Source organism: Ceraceosorus guamensis (genome assembly GCF_003144195.1).
Source record: "Ceraceosorus guamensis strain MCA 4658 unplaced genomic scaffold IE81scaffold_44, whole genome shotgun sequence".
Taxonomy (NCBI): domain Eukaryota; kingdom Fungi; phylum Basidiomycota; class Exobasidiomycetes; order Ceraceosorales; family Ceraceosoraceae; genus Ceraceosorus; species Ceraceosorus guamensis.
The window spans coordinates 62,324-84,486 of NW_020290039.1; the positions used below are offsets into that span (position 1 = coordinate 62,324).

Below are 22,163 nucleotides of genomic sequence, written 5' to 3' on the forward strand. Positions count from 1 at the left end.
AGTAGTAGCTAACGCCGCACAGCACTCAGTGAGTCTCAAGAGCTTGCATCTCGCTGCAGAAGCGAAGCAGTAGCTAGCGTGGCCGCGCGGCACAAGAGCTCCCGCACTCAGAGTGCTCCTCTGACTTGACAGTCACCCATGCAGTCCTCACCATCGAGAAGCACGCGCGTACCTCGAGCCGGCCGGAAGCAGCGCGGTGCGCGCATGTGCCTCAGTCTTGAGTGTCAGCGACCGCAGATAGGCGTGTGCATCACAAATCCGGTCAGCCCTGTCCTCTTCCTCGATCTACACCGCACCGCAACGCATCCGTGCCGTCCGTTCACTTGCACGGTCGTGCCCGTGGCCGCAACGTCGACGAGACTTGGTCGAGCTCGCTCGAGCATTGACGACGGAGTCGTCGCTCAGTTCGACGTGGGCACTTTGTGCGTGCACACGAATCGTCCCATCCACACTCCTCGGCCTCACCTTCCTTCACAAAGCGACCGCCGATCGAGAAGAGCGCTCGCTAGGGCTGGGTGCATCCTAGCAAGCTCCTCATTCGGCTACAGGAACTTCTTTTCCATCCATCTCTTCGACTACCGCCCACATCCTGCACCGTCATTTCGTGATGCCCAGCACTCTGAATGGGCAGGTCCGTCGCGACGGCAATGCCCATCGTGGAGAGGTAATGACTGGACTTGCAGCTACCAAGAAGCCCGCGGTGAGCACTCGCCGTGTTAGCAGACCACGCACCACGACATCTTTCGCGTCTACTTCTGGCGCTGCTCGACATGTGAAACGCAAACGTTCGGCGTCGGCCGGAGGATCAGGTACCGGCCATGGCAGCACGTCAGATCACGGTCACACCTCCTCTCGCGGCCATGGAAGCACGTCAGGTCACGGTCACACTTCTTCCCACGGCCATGGCTCTGCGCAAAGCCACGGCGCTACCGAAGGACGGCGCTACCGCAGCACCTCAATGCGCCTTTCCCGCTCTGCGGGACCTGTCATCACATCTGTCATTCTGGATACCCCTCCCCGATCCCCGACAAAACCAAAACAAAATCTCCAGGCGCCTCTTGATGGCAATCATGAAGATGTAGCAAGCAGGGAAGCAGTGTCTGCCCCGATGTCTGCGCAGGCCTCTAGCAGTAGCGACGCCAATATCGGCGATCTCCATTCAGCGGCCAAGGGCAAGGCTCGAGCCTTCGATACGTCTGAAGCTGACAAATTCGCGTCCTCGCAAGCTCTTCCTCTTCATCCACTCGCGCCAATCGAGAGGGTAGCATCCAGAGATTCTGGAACCAATTTGCTCGCCTTTGGCAGTCGCTCTCAAGATATTTCGCCTACGCCCTCTCTCGAGCCTCCGCCACCTGTTCCCCCGAAGTCTCCTAGACATTCCAGAATCGAAGTGCCAACCGATTATGGATCTGTAAGCAATCGTCAGGACTACTACACTGCTAGTGAGGCGTCAGTGCCTTCACGACCCAGCGAGGCGTCTCGCGAGAGCGCTATCCAGAGCTTGAAGACGCGAACGGGCGCATGGGCGCTGAAAGCACGAACCACACCACGCAGTTTCCGTCCAAGCACAGCCGACACGAGCTCCACGCAGACCGCAACTGCGCCTGGTCGCGAGAATAACTCGCGGCTCGGAGTAGGGTCCGATACCAGGGATGGTGCCATTTCACCTGCTCTCAAGGACGGACGCTCTTCTGAGACACGAGGCTTGCTTTCAAGCTCTTTCTTTAACCTAGTCAGAGGTCGCAAAACTTCTGACGCTGGTTTGGAGAGAGCGAAAAGCCCAGCTATGAACGGTGCAGCTCATCCGCAGCTTCTACTGGGAGGAGAGGGGATAGACGGCGGGGTATTGCGAGACAATGAAGACCGTCCTGGGAGCCGACTGAGGCTCCAGGCTCGCGATGCAGAGGCTGTGGACGACAGCACAGACCTGCTCAGAGAGATGCTCGGCGATCTGGAAAAGGAGGCGTTGCGCGAAGAACGAATCCAAAAGACTTTGGCCTTGCGCTCAGCTCATGCACCCAGCGCGCCCAGCAGTCGAGCAGCGTCTGCGCTAGGCTTTGTTACTGCAGGCTCGCTGGGACGCAGTGTCAAACGTAGCCTAGGGCGACCCGTATCAAACAGATCCAGATCAGGTAGCATCGACGACACGAAAAGTGTCGCAAGTGCATCCGGCAAATCAGATACCGGCAAAACGAACAAAGTCAAAGAGAAAGCGCCCCTCATGGTGGATGGACAACCATTTGAGAATCCAGCGAACAGTAGCAGCAGGCTCATACCGAAAGCATTCGGGAGACTGCGCAAATACTCTGAGACGGACACGAATAGCCGCGCCTCGAATGAGGCTGAGGAGCAGCCTGCTAAGAAGCCCGCGGACGATCTCGCCAGCCAGCCTGCGCCTGCGTCTGAAGATGTCGCTCCCAAAGAGGCTTCTTTGCTGCCCGATGCCATCGCAAATAATGTGGCCAAGCCCGATGGAGTCGTTCGGAGTCGTAGCGACACCGCAACGAGTGTCGCGACGAGTTTCGCGGCATTAGAGCATTCGACGCGCGACCGAAGCGACACGGTCACGACAACCGCCACCAGCTCAGCGCCTGGTCACAAAGCTACTGATGCTCTTGACGCGGCTCGCGCGCCTGAGAGACTGAGCAAGATGTTCGGTCCAGAAAATGTAGTAGATGCTTCTGGAACGGCATTAGCTGAGAGCGAGCCGCCGCCGGTCGACGAGCAGGGCGACGCTAGAAAGGAGCCGCCAGCTGGCTCATACGCTATTCACCCGCCCAGTCGCTTCCAGCTGGAAGAAGCTGCAGCTCTGAACGTACTAGATGAGAACGGAAACGCTGTGCGCTTTGGGGGCTTGTTCGAAGAGAAGCGCACGATTTTCTGCTTTTTGCGACACTGGCTCTGCCCATTCTGCCAGATGTTTGCAGAGTCGCTGGGCAAATTGGACCCCTTGCCTCTGAAACAAGCGCAGCTTGGGCTCGTAGTAATTGGGCAAGGGCATTGGCACGTCACAAAATCCTATAAGGAGGTTATGGGTGTACCGAGATGGATTCCAATGTACTCTGATCCCACGCGGTAAGTACATCCCGAGCGCTCACAAAGGAGCAAGCCGCGTCCTGACCTTTCTGTCACTACACCTGTCTTTACTAGAAAAATCTACAAGGCCCTGGGTATGACTTTACGGACAAACGACCAAGGGCCAGCGTGCACTAAGCCAGACTACCAGACGCGCGGTAATTTCAAAGGAACAATGGTCGCCATCAAGCGTGGCGTGATGGACATGCCCCTGAGACCCCCAGGGGATCTCAAGCTTCTGGGCGGCGAATTCATCCTCGGTCCAGGACTCGATTGCTCTTTCACTCATCGAATGGTGACAGTCCGAGGTCATCTCGATTTGCGTCGTGTCTTAGTCCAAGCTGGATGCGACATGAGCCTCAAGAGCGCGCGAGATGTCCTGGAAGAAGGCTCTCTGCAAAGTCGAGCGGGCAGCACAGCTTCGCTCGGCCGAACGAAGTCGCGCGCAGCCCGCAAGTCTGCGTTCCTGGATCGCAAAGGGAAGAGCGCCTTGTTCGGCTCGTCTTGGAAAGGTCCGCTTTCTGCGTCTCTTTCGATGGACGATGCTTTTGCAGAGACTCATCGTACAAAACGACGTTCCCGCCCCCTCTCTCGAGGAAGCTTTATCAGCTCGAATAAGCCCGGCGGTCGCTCTCTTGATCATGGTCATTGGTCAAAGAGCAAAGACGACTTCAGCGAGCCGCCCACACCAAGGCGGCCCAGAGCTGTCTCTACAAAGTCAGCCACGACGACGATAGATAGTGAATACCGCCCAAAATTCTTCAAGGACACTACGACTGACACTGTCGTATCCTCTGGGCGCGGTTCCGACCAATACGAGCGCTCTGTGACCGGTGCCTTTTCTCCCGCGCTGACCAGTGTTCTTTTCGGCGAAAGGCCGGGTGACCTCGGTCGCAGCTCGCAGAATCCGAGTGTCTCTTCGGTCAATCTGGCCCATCCAGTACTGGACGGAACGAGTGCGTCTAGCAGACCCTCTTCCTCCCACTCTCACGCAAAGGGCCGAGCATCGCAGCTTGGTGCACCATTCCATCCAGGGACGGACTATGCTACCCAGGAGAAATCGGGTGCGCGCCCGACCTCGAGAGGTTCTGCCAAAAGCTTGTCAGCAAAGAGAACCAACTTCGTGCCGTCGTCAGATCTACGAGACCGACCTAGATCCTCAGCTTCGTCACGCACTGTCCCTTCAAGCCTCAAGATGTCTACCGCTTCGTACTCATCGCGACCTACGACTGCAGATTCTCCGTCCACGTCGACCGCATCCAAGCCGCCGCTCACGTCGCTGTCGAAGTCGACGTCAGCCCAAAGCGTACAAAGCGCAGCAGATGGCTCGTCAGGCCCGGAACCCGGCACGTCGCCTCCCGTCTCTCCCATTCGCAGAGGCCCCGGCAGCAGTGGTGTGCCTCTGTCGCTGTTCGAAAAACGCATTATAACCAGCTCCACCGGCTCACTCAAGTCTCCTTCACATCAAACTTCTTTCTCGAACGCTGGGGCTGCTCGAGCGCCAGTATCAGAGCCTCCTGTGCCGCCTCTGCCCTCGCACACTCAGCAGCAGCAGAGCAACGGTTCGCCTCATACTACATTAACTCAGCCTGCAATGGGACTCCTCACACCCACTTTTGGCGCACCTGAGCTTGCTACGCCAAACCAGACTACAGGACATGATTCACCTCTCCAACAGGAAATGCACGAGCAACCGCAATCGCCGCGCCTTGATTCGCCGAGCCGCAAAGCAGCTCTTGATGAGACCTCTGCTCCAGGTGTCTTTAATGCCTCGCCAGCTAAGTCTGCGGCTCAGGAGTTGAGAGCAGAAGACAGCGATGACACCAGCTCCGACGGATCTTTGGGTGAGGTCAAGCAAGCTACGCGCGCCAAGACGGTGTCGAGGGACTCAGTGACCCGAGCAAGCTCCCTCCATCGACCATCGGATCCTTCGCATGGTGCAAGAGAGACAAGCAACGAGGAGGAGCAGGAACACCTTCGTGACCCGCCCGCGAGCGCCGGCGGATTTGGCTCGTCTTTCTTGGATGACTTGGACGACTTCGATGGATTTGGCACCAGAGGCGGCAGTCGAACAGTATCAGTTGTCCGAGCTTCCCCGACACCCCGCGATGCCCTCTTCGAAAGCGAAACTTCAGACGACGAGTGGGGCGGCGCTGCTCCGCTGGGACACAATCCCAAGCGGAACACGTTCAGTTCTGATGTCTCAGACGAGGACAGTGCGCTCAACGGCCGATGGGATCGCGACAGCATTGACTCGAGCGCGTCTTTGAAATCGCCCATTCTTCAAAAATCTTCCAGCGCCAACAGCGATATCATGGGCCCATCGTCTTCCAACATCCCTCCAAGCCCGGACCAATTGGCATCAAAGTCCACGCAGCCGGAGCAAGCGCCCGTGTCCAGCAGTGACCGCGAAGCCAATGGTCGCAGCCTTACAGACGACCTTAGCGACAGCGACACTGACTCTGACGACTTCACCGACAGCGACTCAAGCGACGAGGATGGCGTGGGGGGCCGCTACCGAGGTTTCGGCACCGAAGCTCCTTTGCAAGCGCGCTCTTGGGCGGACATGCAGCGCGGACGCGACGCTCCACTGCAGCCCCCTGGACGTGGCGGATCATTCCGCGTGCCTCCGCATCGTCTTTACAAGTCCAGCAGCTTTGGAAATCTCAACAATCGCCGTCTGTCTGCGTTCTTGGAAGAGGAGGAAGAGGAATGGGAAGAAGAGGAGCACCAAGCCCAGACTGAGGACGAGGATGACACCTCGACAGGCGGGCAGTCGAACGGCGGCCCGCTCACTGATACAGACGAAGAACGAGCACCAATCCCGGGTGCGAAGGTACGCGAGGTCTCGCCAGACTTGGACGACCAAGACTCGGACGATAGCAGCAGTGAGGACGCATACTTGACTGGGAATGACTCTGCGGGCCCCAGTCGTTCAAACTCGGCGGCCTTGGACTTATCCGGTCTGCATGGTTTGGAAAGGAAGTCTGGATCCTTCGAAGCGCAACCGCTCGGTGATGCTGAGTCCACATCGGGTCTCGATGACAGCCATAGCTCTGGTGCGACAGTCGGGCCATCGCCAAATGGACAAACCACACCGAACGTCCAAGCTGCGTCAGGACCACTGGAGGACGGTGATGAATTTGAAGATGTTTCCGATGACGACAGTGAGAGCGATGCTGCCACGCCTCTCGCACGTACAGTGCCGCTCGCGGCCGAATGAGGACCCATGCGTTTCTGCGCAGCTCTTTTCTCCTCACAGCACTAGGCAGCACACCATTGTGCTGAAGGGGACCTGTCTCACGCTCTTTGCACGCACCGCACCATTTGACCCTTGTGCCCCTCCTTTGCCGCTCATTTGCCACTTGCTCCCTTGTGTCATTGCCATTGCCGTAATATCAGCGTCATACCACTTCGTTCACCAGTCTGGATCTATGCGACTCACTCTGCCTGCGAGCGTCTCAAGCAGGCGAGCGTGCAGATGAGGACAGTCGTTGCAGTGAGTGTGAGAAGTGATTGAACGCGGGAGTGCACTGTGTCGAGCTCTTCCGAGCCTGGATCGGGAAAACGGGCTGCTCATGCCTTCAAAGAGCCGCGATTTGTGTCTTCATTTTGGTATTCATCCACAGGAGACCATCAGTGCTGCACACGCCGATGACTTCTTGTGGCCTCTCACTCCCGTGCGCCTACATGACATTCACATTGCGGGGGCCTGGAGCTACGTTCATTCGTGATTGCGCTGCGTGTTGATCCGGACGGGTGAGAGTTCAGGATGAGGCCGCGCGCGACTCGATCGGCTTTCACGAAGACGAGAATCATCATCTTGCAGCCGCTGACACGCTAGCGGGTGAGACGAGGCACAGGATTTCCCATTCAAGATTCTTGGCTTTCGAAAGCTTTCACCTGAAGAAAACTCGGTCGTGCCTGACACAGCACTCGTGACTCGATTTGTTTTCGGGTGTCCCACGAGCTGATTGTGCGCAGGAAGACTGTCTGCTGAAGCTGCGCCTAGCATTGAGCTTGAGACCGGGTGCCTTCCGCTAGCTCGATGCTACCTCTTGTCAACCATTCACGAAGGAAGCCCTTTGGCTCAATTGCGGACAGAAGGTTGGTGTCATTTTTTCGTTCACGAGCAGGAATTGTGTAATCATTATCCGATTCCCGCGCTTTGGTCACGTTAGAATTTTGCATGAGCAGACGCCACCTTGTCTCCTCTTGTCAATCTACGTGATCTTGAAGTGGGAAATGTTGTCCCAATATTCTGTCAGGCGGAGTGAAACTGCGAGCGAAATCGCATGAGAGCCAGTAGTGGGAGAGGGGACGTGCCGAATAGCCGCAACCGCGCAGGGGCTTGCTTGTCGATCTCCCCTCCCACCTGTGACATACAGTCCGTGATTAGATACGCAACGCGGATCCCTAATCAACGAAGCGCTAAGTAAGGGTCCCTGCGGGATCTTCAAATTTGCTTTCATAACGCAGCAGGCCCGAGAAAGGGAAAAAGCTCCTAGCGGCTGCGACCCTCTGCGTACGAGCGTTTGAAAGCCTCTCAAGATGAACATGAACCTGACCGGTTCCCGAATCCAAAATTGGTACTACTAATACAGCTGAAAGTGGTGCTTCAGATGACCTAGCCCATGCCACAATCTCCATGCCCCAGCATACACTCAACCATTACAGTCCTGAGTGGTGGGCGAATCTAGCGCCGCACACGCATTCCGCGATTTCATTCCAGCCAAAGTGAATGAAGAACAAACATATTGTGAAACCACGTGTGAATGTGGACACATCACGGTGTTGAGCTCGGGATGTACACATGCTGAAATAAGCATCAGAACACGATTGCGATATTCGACTCTGAAAGCAGCGCTGCTCCTAAGCGAGCGCAGCGATTTAGAACCTCAACATCGCGGGGTGGATACCTCCCTCAGCAAGTCTATATCGGCGCTAAGACGGTCTGAGGCACGCGAGAAATCGGCATCCTCCGCCTGGCAGACCGAATCAAATTTGCTTCCGAGGAGCCATGCAGAAGGTTGAGAGGGTGCTGTGCAAGCAGCCTAGCAGATCACGAATGACGTTAGCCTGTCGGACCTTTGCACGGGCTGCACAGAGCTGGCTAGTGTGAGTCACGAAGAAGAGTTTCGAGGCTTCCCGTCTCGCCCACGGGACGCTTTGCTGGTTGAGCAGGGTCGAGAGGGCCGCTTCTCGAATTTCTTTCGTCGGCGATCCTTGGTACGACGAGAGGATCGCTGAACTTGCTGACACGAGAGGCCATCGGTCCAAGGCTCACGTACAGCAGTACCGGCGCGAGCCGAGCGTTCGACCGGCGCAGGGCGTCATGCTGACCCAATTCTCGCAAATGTATGTACAGGGTTGTCTGCAAGTCACTGACGAGTGCTACAGTGCTCGCGTTTCTGACCAGCGCTCTGCGGTCTCCACTTATCGCAATTCAAGTCGATGAAAGTAGTGGAGTATGTTTGAGGAGGCCCTCGCCCCTGATTCAAATCAACCTGCTGTATCCCCCCTCGTGACTCATTAATCCATAATAAAGGTAGCGCAAGCGCAAGGCCCAGCACACCTTCCCCGCGTCTCAATGCACTAACCGACGTTCTGGTTGAGAGGGGGCCCCCCATCGACAGCCGGTTATTAGCCCCTTGGCGTTCAAGGAAGGGGCCACTGATCGATCACGACTTCATGATGGGAGCGGCTCATGCAGCTTGCTGCGTTAGTAGGATTAGCGCACTTCTCCACAAGTTGAAAGCGGAAGGTCTGCTGACAATGTGCCGCATCTTCCCACCCTCCCCTCCGAAACTATCGGGACCAAAACTTAGACGCGATGGAAATTTCGCTCGAAAGGGTGCGTGTGTGGGCAGCAAGCTTCCGGGCGCGGGGCCAGCTAGTAGGGGCAGCATCCGGAGAAAAAGGTTCCTGACGTCCCTATGCACGCATGAGAGCACATACAAGCAAACAACAGCAACTCCGCTTCTTGCTATCGTCGCCCGGGCCCTTTACCGCGTCGTCGTCGTCGCCGCCGCCGTTCGTTTCACATTCAAACGCTGCTGCCGCTAGCCCACAGCATAAAGAGGTATCATCATTCGCCGCTGATACCAGAACACCGGTCTCACTCGCACTGGTGCTGTGCCCGAAGCGATCGGAGATCATGGTTACGGCTGACGTGAACCGGTTGCGAAGTGTAGGATGATGTGCATTCCCCTGATTCGTTTGTGAACGAATCGTCTCTTCGACCTAGCGCGTGCCCGTGCTCGTCTCATCATTCACGAGTTGTGATATACAACAACGAGGTGGCAGCGGTTGCTCCCTATTATACGTGTACATGCAATAAGCTATACACATGACCGAAGACTCAAACGACTCGACCACGCACGCCACGCGATTTTGCGTGCATGCCGCAGGTGCACGCGCGCCTCGAAGTCTAAGTTCGCCCAAGACTTGCTTTTCAGAGTGCAGTCGTGACGAGTGCCTCTTCCAGGGCGAGGCCCGAGTGCTGACAAGACGCTTCTCTGAGACAGCCATCAGAGCCCGCACAATTTGAAACCGGGTTGCTCGCCGCGGTCATTCCTTCATTTGCAGGGATGCATGCATGCATGCATATGCTGCATGTCCCGCATCATCCGCCGCCGCGCTGACAGCCTCCATGACTAGCTGCTGCTGCTGCTGCTGCTGCTGCTGCAGGCTTGGAGGAGGGGCCCAGGGGCGAATCAAGAAGCAGCATGCCAGCAGCGGCACATGTGCAGTCCAGAATCGGGAAGCGAGAGCAAATTCGCTGACCCCTCCGACAAAGCGCGCTCCTCGTTGGTTTAGCGTAGGCTTGACCCGTACAAATACGCAAGGATTGCTCACCTGCCCGGCATCACATCGCTCCCCTTAACCCAACTTGCCCTCGAATGGCATCATCTACCACTCACTTTACCCACACTCGCTCTTCGATCGAACATAATCTCTGCCCTGCTGGCAGCTCAAACACATTCGCTTCTTCACTACATACATCCGCGTCTGCTTCGTCTGTGACAAGCGGTCTTCTCGAGCCTTCGCACCTTTTGCAAGATGGGGCTCGCTTTCCTCGCATCTGTGCTGCTTCTCATGCCCTTGGGCATTGCCCTTGTGGCTGCTGTCACCTTTGGCGTAGCACTTTTCCTCCAGTCAGCCTACAACCTGACCATCGGAGAGTACATCGTCAATCCCTGGAAGCACATTCCTGCTGCCACTCATGAGGGTTCGGTCTTGTCGACGATGCTCATGGGTGATTTCGGTATCATCAAGGCCTCTGAGCCTGCAGAGCAACATGCTCGCTGGATCTCGGAGCTCGGCTCCGTCTTCCGATACCGCCACATGTTCGGTAAGCCCCGCATCTTCATTTCTGATCCAAAAGCCCTTCTGGTGAGTGATAGGACGAGCCACTGAAAAAGCCAGAGTTGAGGCTCCCAATGCGCGCACAGCTGTGCCGCGCCGAGCTTTGGCGCTAGGCAACGGGTTTTTTGCCGAGGCTTCCCTCTCCCACGCCTCATCTATTGAAATCGAGCTTACATCTGCTACCGTATTGCGCCTTTGCAGTACATTCACGGCCCTGGTCGCGCATACAAGTACCCTAAGAGCACTCCTACCCGTGTCTTCCTGGACGCTGTGATGGGTGAGGGCTTGATTAGTATTGAGGGCGACAAGCATCGCCGCCAGCGCCGCATCATTTCCCCCGCTTTCACCAACGCTGCGGTCAAGGAGCTGCAACCAGTCATGGAGAAGCACGGAGCAAACCTCGCAACCAAGATCGGCAAAATTATTGACGGATCTGTGGACCGCAGAAAGGGACTGGTTTCCAAGACAAAGTTGCAGGATGGCGAGACGCCCCCCGATCTTGCAGTTCACTTGCACAGTTACAAGGGGCAAGTCGCAGTCGTCGATGTTCTCTTCTGGGCTTCGCGCACCGCACTAGACGTCATCGGTGACGCTGGCTTCAACTACCAGTTCAACTCACTCGAGCACGGAAACGAGGACGAGCTTAGCGAGGCTTACAACAATTTGATGACTGCTTGCATGGATGTTGACCTCTTCCAAGCTGTCACCATCTTGCTCTCAGAGATTCCCGGACTGAACTGGATGCGCAACATCCCCACCCACCGCAACAAGACCATCTGGAGCGCCCGTGCGACCAGTGGCCGCTACGCCAAGTCCATCGTCGCTCGTGCGAAGGCCGAGATCGCGGCAGAGGCTGCTGCCGCTGCGGGCATTCCCGCAGGTGGACTCAAGTCCCGCCGTTCTCAGGCTTCTCTTCGCACAACTCCCTCTTCCGCATCTCTTCGTCAGCGCGCTGGTCACGCCGCCTCTGTAGCCGATGACTCAGGGGATGACAAAGCTACCAACGTCGATGACCTCAACCCGCCCCAGCCGTCTTCTCGTGCCCAATCTGTATTGACCAAGGATGCCTTCGACGATGTTCAGACTACCAAGTCTGGATCTCTGCTCCACCGTGTCATTCGCGCCAACTTGGCTGCCGATCTCCGTCCCAACGAGCGCCTCACCGACGAGGAGCTCGAGGGTGTGCCATCTACCTTCTTGCTCGCTGGCTCCGAGACGTCCGCCACGCAGACCAGCTGGACATTGCGCCTCATGGCCGAGAACCTCGATGTTCAGGAACGCCTTCGCGCTGAGATCATGGCAGCCAAGAAGCAACACGCTCTCGAAGGCAACGGCGCTTACGAGGGATGCCTGCTCGGCGATGTCCACGCCCTGCCTTACTTGGAGTGCTGCGTCAAGGAAGCTCTGCGTCTCATGACTGCGCTCCCAAGCACTGTGCGCGAGGCCACCGAGGACGACGTCGTTCCCCTTTCCAAGCCATACCGCAACAGCAACGGCAAGGGCACCTTCGACTCTGTTCCCATTCCCAAGGGACACGAGCTGTTCACCCCGATCGCAGCTGTCGGCCTGGACACTGAGCTTTGGGGCCCCGATGCCGGCGAGTACAAGCCTGAGCGCTGGATGAACGAGGCCAAGGACCTTCCTGCCTCTGTCAAGCCTCTTCCAGGACCTGGTCTCTACTCTTTCATCTCTGGCCCACGCAACTGCGTCGGCCAGCGTTTCGCTCAGACCGAGATCAAGGTCTTGCTGAGTCACATGTTGACCAACTTCAAGTTCGAAGTTGTGCCAGGCTGGGAGCTCAAGCAGAGGCAGATGATTGCTCGCCGAGCACTTGTTATTGGACAAGAGAAGTACGGAACCCGCATGCCTTTGATCGTCAGCAGACTCGAGTCGTCGTCTGCGTAGAATCGCTCCGCAGATCTCGAATACGCGTCATCGGACGGCATCGCATTTCACTCTTCGCCTTCGAGATTCCACATAGATCTTTCCGTTTGCCGCTGTCTTTTGACCTGCTATAGCGTCCTCCCCTGCGAACAGTCTACACTCCTTACCTTGACATCCTGTAACATTCTCTCGTCGCTGATCAGAGCCCTGGAATCACAACCTCCTTCCCTCACTTGCCTCAGTGCTAGGTATTCTCGAGTGTGAGATGAAACACCAAGCGCCGACCCGCGCGGTAGATTGGCCCCTTCTCTCGGCGCTGCTCATCTTCGCCAGGCGTGCGTGGCAAGAGGTCGGGTCCGCGGACTTGCTGTGTTTGAGCTCGACAGATCCATCCTCTAATTACGATGAGAAGGCGCCTTGATCATTAAGAAGGCGCGGCAAGGCGTTCCAAGTCATATGTTTTTCTGTGCTATTCGAGCTCTTCAACTCGATGCTTCCTCACCGCCGGTCCTCTTCGACACACTGCATGATTCCCCGGACGCCATCACACACAACATCGCTTGGCTATGGTCGAGAATGTTTAAGCTGTCGGCCTGCCTGCAGTTGCCTCGTCACGAACACCGTCGGCCGGACGTGGGGGCTGGGTGCTTGCTCTACCCGCTCCATCGACACGCAATGTCCAATCAAATGGTGAAGTTTCACTTTGACCTGCGCTAGTCTCGCACCCGCACTTGGGGCTATTCAGCTGTGCGGTACACATGTCCATACGCGCCGACTGCGTGGACTCACACTCGGTGCCACCATCTTGTGCGCATATGCGCGCACATCAAGGGGTTCGTTCGTACTTTCGACGAGGCTTCCGGTGGGGTCTCGGTGCTGGTCATGCAGGTCATGAGCGAAGCTTGGGTGCGTTCGTTGCCGGGGCGCCGCGCGGGGGGAGCCTGCCTATCGACGGAAGAATTCCGTCAACGGTCTTCTCTCTCTCTCTCTCTCTCTCTCTCTCTCTCTCTCTCTCTCTCTCTCTTTGCTGCTTGCTGCTTGCTGCTGCTGCTGCTGCTGCTGCTGCTGCTGCTGCTGATGCCAAATTCCGCCGACTCATGCTCGTCTGTCTGACTTTGAAGCTCGGGTCTTGCTGGTCAGCCAGCAGGCGTGTAGCGGTAGCGGGCTAATGCATGAAGCTGCAGGACGATCGAAATTCTGTGCGCTTGCCTTGACGAATTGTGAATCCAACGCCTGGCTGGCTGGCTGGCTGGCCCCCGTCACTCGCCACTCACACTCACGACGGTCGCGATTGCCTAGCTCTGCTGCACAAAGAGCTTGTTGACGGGAATAATTGCTTTGCAAAATGGCCACGCAGCACGCTATAACTTACCCGACGGCATCGCACCTGCCTTGCGGGGCATCAGCGAGAAACAGTCAGCACTCGGAAACCCTTAGCATCGGACATCTCATCGGTCGTGAAGGTCATGTTTGTGAAATACAGTAGTACAGCTAGGTGTGCGACTGCTGCGCTCGCTTATCATTCGAAACGTCGTGAACGGAAATCAAGCGGCTGCGATTCGGGACACAGAAGCGCAGATGCGAGACGTGCGCAAGACTTTGATCTCTGCTGTCCGATGCGGTGCGGTGCGGTGCGGTGCGCAAGGCAGGCATGTCTCACACGCGTGGAGAGGCCTGATGCTATACAGATTCACGATTGTCCAAGAGCCGTGCAACGCATCTGGGCTCGCGGTCTTTGTGCTGATGATTCGATTTGCAGCGAGCAGCTCTTGTGTGGATAGATGATGGAGCACGAAGGTGTATGCCGTCAGACTGCTGCAAGTGCGTGAGACCTGGAGAGGTGGGCTGGGCGGTGCGAGCAGGCAAGCAGGCAAGCAGGCAAGCAGGCATGCAGATAGACCGCGCTGCGAAAGATAAACAGCGCTAAGGCCAAACGGGAACGGGTCAATCAGCAGCTTTGAGCTGTGCTGGCTGTGCAGGTGTGCGGGTGTGCGGGTGTGCAAGTGTTGCATCTTTTGGGGATCTGAACAAAGTCGACATCGTCCGAATCTCATCATCGAAACGCTTCTCCCATTCATCGCTCATCCTGCACATCCATCTCCTGGCTACCGGATCCCCCCTTTTGACTGCTTCCCGTACCTCGCTCTCTCACCTCACAACCCCAATTCCTCTCCTTCGCCTTCCTTCGTCTCCCTTTTTCTCTGAACGCATTCGAAATGTCAGACGAGGCCGTCTACAAGTGGATCACGCTTCCGGACAAGCCAAATGTCTGGACTCGTAGCTGCTGGGGCGGAGAGCGCTTCTTCCACCAATACTCTCGCTGGACCAAAGGGTGAGCGACCGAGTCCAGCTTCTCGGCGAACGGTATGTCGATGCTGACCCCCCCAAGCGCTGCTACTCTTCAAGGCATGCCGACGCCATTGGTATCGTCACTTTCCAGGCACCGGGCATCAACTCTTCTGTGATCAAGGCGCTTGCCGAGCCTGCCGCCATCGCTGCTCGCTGGGTGGGGCCGCTCCTGGGCGCGTCTGTAGAGCTTGGCGTTCACCCTGATCTGGACCCTTGGCTTGGTGCGTGGGTCTACACGACCTCGAACGACTCTTCTGAGGCCGAGAAATGGGCAAGGGACTCGACCCGCTTCTACGAGTGCAAACCTGGACAACCCCTCGAACAGCGTGTTGAAGAGGTGAGAGGCGAGCGGACGCTGGACGCTGCAACCAGCGCTCGCCCATGCACGCTGCACTGGATCTTTGGTCCAGGCGATACGCATGCTCTAGTCGCCCATGGAACGCACTACATCTACGACGGTCAATCAAATTTGAGCCACGTCGAGCTCATCATGGGCTTCTTGGCCAGGCATGTCAAGAGTGGTAGCGCCGAAAGTGGCCTACAAGAGATTCGTGGCTACAAGTGGGGCACAGAGACTTCGAGGCTTCCTCGATGCTTGCCAGAATGCATCGGCATCAGCCCGTCCGACTCGGACGATGCTCAGAGCGAAAAGATTCTCGGACCTGAGCTTGCGGGTCACGGACCCTCGCTCGGCTTGCCGCCACAGCGCATGGAGCCTCGAGGAGAGATGGGCTATGCCTTCAATGAAAGGCGACGTCTGCCCACGGATGTCACTGCTGGTTTCAACAGAGCATGCCGTTCCCTCGGCTTTACGTCTGGACACGGTCTTGATGCAGCAAGGCACGTGGCCGTTTGGGCGATTCGCGCAGCAGATGCCAAAGCTGCAGGGGAAGACATCGAAAACACGCACATCATCAACTTCATGCTCCCAGTCGACTACAGACGATATTTCAAAAAGGAGTTTCTCGGTCAGCCTTACATTTGCACCGGTACTGCTGGATTCACGACCGAGATCAGCTTGGATCACATTCGCGCAAAAGAGAGCGAAGCCGAGGGCTCCGATGCTCATCTGGACAGAGCGTTCAAGGAGATTGGACCTCTTTTGGCGCAGCAATACAGAGCTGTCGCAGACGACAGGGAGCTGATCAAGGGCATGCGTCCCGTGACGGAGATGCTTGGCGTGGATAACGAGGAGTTCCCGCCGTTCGAAGCCATCAATCCTGGAGACGCGTACACTTCCCTCGGCAAGCTCGAGTCGAGAATGCGCGTGAATTACAGCCAAGATGGCAGTACCCAAGCGCCAGACGTCATCCGCTTGCTTGACTGGTTCAACACCAGCCGATTGACGAGACCGCAGATGGGACTTCACACTTGGGTTTGGAAGGGGTCCATCACTCTCAATGTGAATTGGAGCGACCACTACGATGCGCAGTACATCAAAAGATATGTCGATACGGTGGAAGGCATCATACGTAGAATGGCGGCCGCTTACGGTACAGAGAAGCCGGCGGGTGGTGCGACTGTGACGACTTCGTCAGGTGCTTCGCTTAGCAACCTTGGCGGACGGCCGGGCCAAGTTCTGGCTCCTCGTCTTCGCAAGCCGTGCACCTGTCAGCAACACTTGCGTGCTAGGCTTTGACACGTCCACATTTCCTTTCGCAACATTGTTCGGCCCTCCGCCTGTCACTCGAACCTTTTCCTCGTCCATGTTCGGTCTCTTCTGTCTCTCCCCTCATCACAACATCCTGAGCCCGTCGGCCTTGGAAGCACGCTCTTTCGCATTTTTGTCTTGCTCGCACATCCATTCCGTTGTTGCTCATCTTGCTCATCTTGCTCGATACTTCTCGATCGTCTCAATGACACTCATTTGCTGCCAAGGGGCTCAATTGGTCCTGCTGTGATCGCGGCTGGCCCGCGGGCATTTCCAAGCTTGACCCGGCGCTGCGGGGCGTTTGAACAGTGTGGCTGATCTCGCAGTGAGCAAGACGTCAGGGTAGCCTTGCAGCGAGCCGCTCGGAAGGTGCAAAAGAACAATCGTCAATTTCCTTTTAAGCGTGTGGGGTTGAAGCCGGAATAAAAAGCGACGCGTTGCATAGTCCTGAAACAACCCCCCCCCAACAAAAGTCCGAGCCGAGCGCCCGCCCACTCTGACTCGAAGTAGCTAGCTAGTGCGCACTACCGCTGCTGCTGTGTAGATCTCGGGCTTGTGAAAGCGGTTTCGACTCGACGCGCTGTGATGAAGTAGCTGTAAATTGACGGCGCGGATCCTTCGGGTGGTCGTCTTTACCCCCCAAAGATGAGGATTTCTCGGGTGCTGGCGCAAAAAGGAGGCTGGCTGATCGAGTGTGGCTGAACCTCGGGCTCAATTCTGCGCGGATTGGGAGTCCGATACTCGACTCGGTCAACGTCGCGAGACGCCACTGCTGCTTGCCGAGGCGCGGAGCGCGAAAGTCCAAGTGCTGGTCTCGGCTTTGCGGTACAGGCGGAGGCGCTTCGCAAGAATGTCAAGAGACAATGTATTTCCAGCAGAAAGGGCCCAGCTCGAGGCAAAGTCAGGCGAGGAGCCCCAGGTACAGAAAGATCAGGATGAAATACAAATAAACGGTGCGGAGGCGCAAACGACCTCGCTTAGAGAGAGTGTGTGTGTGTGCGCGTGCGCGTGCAAAGGATGTGGGACGACAACGCGAGGAAGCAACTGGGTGCGACCTTCAAGCTGAAATGTCGGGGGGGGCAGAATAGCGGTGGCTTAGTCTATGTAAACGGAGCAGCAAATGAGGGTATGAGGTGACGGTTCTATTTTGCAGGCTCCAAGCAGGCAGTCAAAGCGCAGCCATGGAAGGTACTGCAAGAGGAAAAGAGAGAGACGGAAGACGGAAGACGGATTGGACGAGGAGGGTGGCAGCAGTGGCTCGTCAGGCCGTCGCTGCTACCACCGGCGCAGCGGCCGCGGTTTGAATCAGGAGCTGCGGTCGTGGAGGGAAATCGGTGGGAGAAGGGAATGTGACCGTCTGCTCGGCGATCGTGGGGCTGCCGATTGACGATGCTGAAGATGATTGGGGCTCCTTGTCGAGGGCGGGAGTGAACAAGCCCTTCTCGTTGCTGTCGATCGTCAAAGCGTTGACTGCTTCAATGTCTGTGCTGTCCCCATCCTGCGTGCCTTGGATCCGCCTTTCTTTACTGCCATAAGCTTCGATGATGTCCGCGGCGATCGGTGTGCCTCCAGATTGCTCCGAGCGAAGCCTCCAGCGTAGAGCTCTGTCAGCGAACTCGATGTTCTCCTCCAGTAACTTGGTCATAGAGGCTTGTAGATCGCTAGCGACGAGTCTGGGCGCAAATTTGGATCCCATGGCAATACCATGGTGGACAGCGTACGCCATGATGTCGTGCGTCTCGCCCCACATGCTGACGATCAGTTGAGGCTTGCCGAAGGCGACGGCCTCGTTGAAGCTGTTGCCTCCACCGTGATGCATGGCGATCTTGACGCTCGGGTGGGCGAGCACCGTCTCAACGGATGGCACCCAGGTCTCTCGTCTGATCCATCCTGGCAGCTCATCGGCGCCAGGAATGGGTTGGAAGGTTGTTGGCAAATCGGGAATCTTGATGAGCGCTCGCATGTTGGGTCTGACCGCCTTGACACCCTTCAATGCATCGATCAGAGCGTCGTACTCGTCCCTAGGGTAGTAGAAAATTGAGCCCATGTTCACGTAAATGACCTCTTCAGATTCGTCCAGCCACTCTTTGACGGCATCGGGCTGCAGAGAGGAGTGCTGCGCGATCGCCTTTGGACCGTGACCAGGAGCAAAGCAAGGGCCGACGAAGAAGACCTTTTCGTGGAAAACCTTGGGATCGTACAAGTCGAGACCAGCGACGTTGAATGAGAGGGCAGCACGCATGTGGGGGACGAGGTGAGGGGCGGGCGTCATGTAGGAATCGGCCAAAAAGTCGACGGGAGGCAAGCCGAGTTCATCCTTTCGGAAACGACGCTTCTCCTTGGCATAGGGGTGAGTCATGCACCACCACACGAAGCTGAAGACGAAAGTGAAGTTGCGCCAGACTAGAAAGATTGCTTGTGCCCATGTCCGGGAACCGTCAGCTTTGCGGTGACCGCTGTCTGCGCCGCTCAGTCCAACAGGCTGCTTGAACAGATTCACAAACGAGGCGGCAGCGCATGCAGCGGCTGGGGATGTTTGAATGTACGGCAAACCTGACAAGCGCACGCCGTCCATAGCAAACGGGGAGAAGTTGTCGACTATGATCTGCGATGAAACGGACACAGGTGTCGAGAGTCAGCATTCACCATGACCACCATAAACAACACAGCCGAAGCGCACGATGATCCGGCACCCAAAAACCTTCCTGTGTCACCGATACCGCTCCCAACGTGGCCCGTGCCAGGTTGCAGCGAGCGGTGTGCAACGTGAAAATGACAACAGCTTATTGCTACGTCGCGAGGAAGGGTGCCGCTGATAAGCCCTCGCCGGGGCGGAGGGCAATAAGCGACCGGTCTTTCCTATCTTTGACTACCCGGACCATGTGGTCTGGCTGCATCGTCACGGAGTTTGAAATGGCGCGGCTCCCCCTGCACGAACCGCGCGTGCGCGATGCGCATCGCGCATGGCGCGCGACGACGACATTCGACACTCCGACGCAGAGAGTGCAGCGTTGCGGCGGAGTCCGAGTCACCCTCGACCATGTGCAAAGTCGCTCAAGTCGCGTACGTTCTGATCGAAATTTGCCAAGGACCATCACGTAAAACGCAAGGCCAAATATTCCGAGCGGGACACGAACATTTGACGAATGTGGCCAGGCATCTCGCGCGAACGCGCTGCATGGAGGGTCGTTCCCGCAGCAAGTGTGCGACCTGCAGTGAGTGAGTCGAGCGCGCGCCAGAGTCGCGGGACGCGCCTAATCAAGAGTCGCTTAGATGTGACTCCAATTATGGCGTGCGTGGAAGACGCTGAGCCGACGCGTCCAAAGCCCGCGACTCACAGACTGGTGGGAAACGCATGAAACGAACGGCTCGCTCCGAGTCCACTTGGCGACCGCAACGGTCGATGCGATGGTGCGCATCGAGAGGCACGGGGCAGAACGCACGACTCACCATGTCAGCCTTGGTCTCTATACAGACGTCTCTGACTCTGAAGACGACACGTTTGTAGACATCTGAAGCTGTAGACTCGTCGCCCAGCTTGCAGACGGCATTGAGATAGGTGGTGAGCGCTCCGGGCTTGTGACGAATGATGTTGTGAAAGAGGTCCGGTTTGGATTGCACGAGGTCGGTCAAGTCTTCGCACTCTCGACCGCTGCCGACGCCGTGGAAGTAGCCGCGGTCGCCATGGCCGGTCTTCACCGCCATCTTGCCAAAGCTTCGCGAGAGCCGGTCTGCTGAGCAAAAGTGGACCTCATGACCTCTCGAGAGCAGTTCGGAAGAAATTGCTAGCAAAGGATTGACCTGGCCGGTAGCTGGATTGCTGACGAAGAGGAAACGCATGTTGTGAAGGTGAGGGTACCCGAGGACAGGAAGTAACTAACACGTAAGAGATTTGTTGGCGCTTTTGGTGATGTAGGGCAGGGCGCGTGGCGGCGAGATGAGTAAGATAGGGGGGGAGGAGGACGGATAGAAAGGGGTGCAGAAGGGGGTGGGGCGGGTTTGAGATTATGATGGAAGATGGGATCGAGAACTGGAGGAGGGGATATGCTCTCGCAGCCAAGTAGTCATTCTGCTTTTGAGGTCAACCCTTCGTCGAAGCGCAAGACAAGCGTCGATCACTTAGCGGCCTTCTTGCGGCGGCACCTCGAGCGTTGATGCCTGTGCTCGGTCGCGCCCGTGTCCTTTACAGCAACCTGCCCTGTCTGTGCCTATCAATCCTCCTATCCTCCCTCCCCCCTCTGGCCCCCTCGCTGCGAGATCGCTTTCGCCGTTGCATAGAGTGCCCCATCATCGTGCTATCACATATCTAGCGCAGTCTCAAGTCCACAGCCATTCGCAGAGCTTGCATTCCGCGCCGGTACAGCAGAATTTGCGACAGGTGCAGATACCCTGTACATACGCTCAAAGCACCCTCGAGGCCCCAAACAGAAAGGGTAACAAGTCACAGTCACGAGTCTTGCGAAACAGTCGGGCAGCTAGTCGAGTGGTCGGAGCAGGAATTTTTGCAGGTTTCCATTTTCACAAGTCGCTGTGCAGCGCGGCCCATCTTATGATGCTATTCACGACATGGGAGAGCTCGGAGTCCTCGGAGTCATGAATTCTGTTGTCTTTGTGTGCGATCAATTCTGCTAAAGTGCTGATGCACGGCAGTAACGGAGTACGAGAAGGGCGTGGCAGTGAGGCCAAAGGATCGCCTACTCAACACGCTACTGCAGGTTTCTAATGCGGAGCTCTCTGCTGCGAACTGTGCTGCACTTGTGCTCCCGGCGATCTCCAGACCTGATGCAGAGCAGTGCAGCACATGCATGGAACAGTTGACGCTGCACACTCGCCAATTTCGTCAAGTCGTGAGTAACTTCGTCATACTTCTCACCTTGGAACAGCACGGTGCGCATAGCACCGCAAGCTTATCTCTCATCGGTGACTGTAACTTTTTGGCACCTTTTGATCGCCGTCATCGCCAACAACAAAAGCGGCTTCATTCCGAGTGAATAGGGAAGCTACAACTTGGATAACTCGCTCGGATCTTCTTCCTTCCTCCCTCCATCCACGCTCTCCAAAGTCCAGCACCTTACCTTGCCCGCGGAATCTAATCGTTCTAGAACCTGAATTGCCCCCGCACCAGCAGCTGAAAGAGATCCACACTTTCCCGCTCCAGCAGCCACAGGACAGGAAGCCCCCGAACACCCGCCCCCCAACAGCCGCCGTAGAAGCGCGGTCAAACGCTGTTTTGGCCGCGAGCTGTCGGTCTTGCATGTGTTTGCATCGTACGGAGCAACCTTTGCATGCAGACCACCTGCACCTGCAGTACGCAGCGCGACTCGAAAAGGGCGCATGATCCGCCGACTCGCCGTTGGCCGTGTCGTTAGCGTCCGCCGCTGCATGCGTGCGTGAAACAGTGCTGTGCATGTACCCACACAACGAACCGCGCCAATGCATCGAAAACAGAACGCTCGCAAAGAAGCTCTTATTGACGGAGAACGTCGAGAGTGCGGATTTTCTTGCTCGCTTGCTTGCAAATGTCGCGTCGTCACCCAGGCCTTTCGGTGATGCTCACGAGTCTTGGCATCTCAAGGCCATTCAATCGTCTGGGCCAGCGTTGGATGTCAAGATTCGTGAGATGCTGATGACGAATGACATCTCGGTTCTCGCTGCTGAGCAAGCGAGCAGGCTCGCTCCACGCGTTGTGCAGATCAGCTCGAACGGTAATGGTACAAGCTGCGGATCCTCTGTCTCGGTGCTGAGGCCGAAGCTAAGCAACACGAGAAGCGCTTCCAATTTAATTCTTGTCGTAGCGTGGAGCCCTTCATCAAATCTATGCGAGCGAGATGCAGCC

General features: G+C 56.8%; 4 protein-coding genes across 4 annotated transcripts; 3 read left to right on the top strand and 1 right to left on the bottom strand.

Moving 5' to 3' along the window:
- Positions 1-2,650: 2,650 nt before the first annotated feature.
- On the top strand, positions 2,651-3,421 carry IE81DRAFT_291899 (hypothetical protein; the record flags this gene model as incomplete). The annotated part of the gene is made up of 2 exons (XM_025511929.1): positions 2,651-3,075; positions 3,151-3,421. Coding segments are annotated over 2 exons (696 nt in total), but the record flags the coding sequence as incomplete, so codon positions are not given.
- Positions 3,422-9,917: 6,496 nt separating this feature from the next.
- Positions 9,918-12,561, top strand: IE81DRAFT_324621 (cytochrome P450). Its single transcript, XM_025514284.1, has 2 exons — positions 9,918-10,470; positions 10,645-12,561. Exons 1-2 carry the CDS (start codon positions 10,138-10,140, stop codon positions 12,346-12,348), a joined length of 2,037 nt encoding a protein of 678 aa, XP_025368510.1. The 5' UTR covers positions 9,918-10,137; the 3' UTR covers positions 12,349-12,561.
- Positions 12,562-14,368: 1,807 nt separating this feature from the next.
- IE81DRAFT_324622 (hypothetical protein) lies at positions 14,369-16,557 on the top strand. Its single transcript, XM_025514285.1, has 2 exons — positions 14,369-14,659; positions 14,734-16,557. Exons 1-2 carry the CDS (start codon positions 14,544-14,546, stop codon positions 16,313-16,315), a joined length of 1,698 nt encoding a protein of 565 aa, XP_025368511.1. The 5' UTR covers positions 14,369-14,543; the 3' UTR covers positions 16,316-16,557.
- Positions 16,558-17,200: 643 nt separating this feature from the next.
- IE81DRAFT_324623 (UDP-Glycosyltransferase/glycogen phosphorylase) lies at positions 17,201-20,316 on the bottom strand. The gene is made up of 2 exons (XM_025514286.1): positions 19,778-20,316; positions 17,201-18,932 (listed from the first exon to the last, which is right to left on the bottom strand). Exons 1-2 carry the CDS (start codon positions 20,165-20,167, stop codon positions 17,589-17,591), a joined length of 1,734 nt encoding a protein of 577 aa, XP_025368512.1. The 5' UTR covers positions 20,168-20,316; the 3' UTR covers positions 17,201-17,588.
- Positions 20,317-22,163: the final 1,847 nt, after the last annotated feature.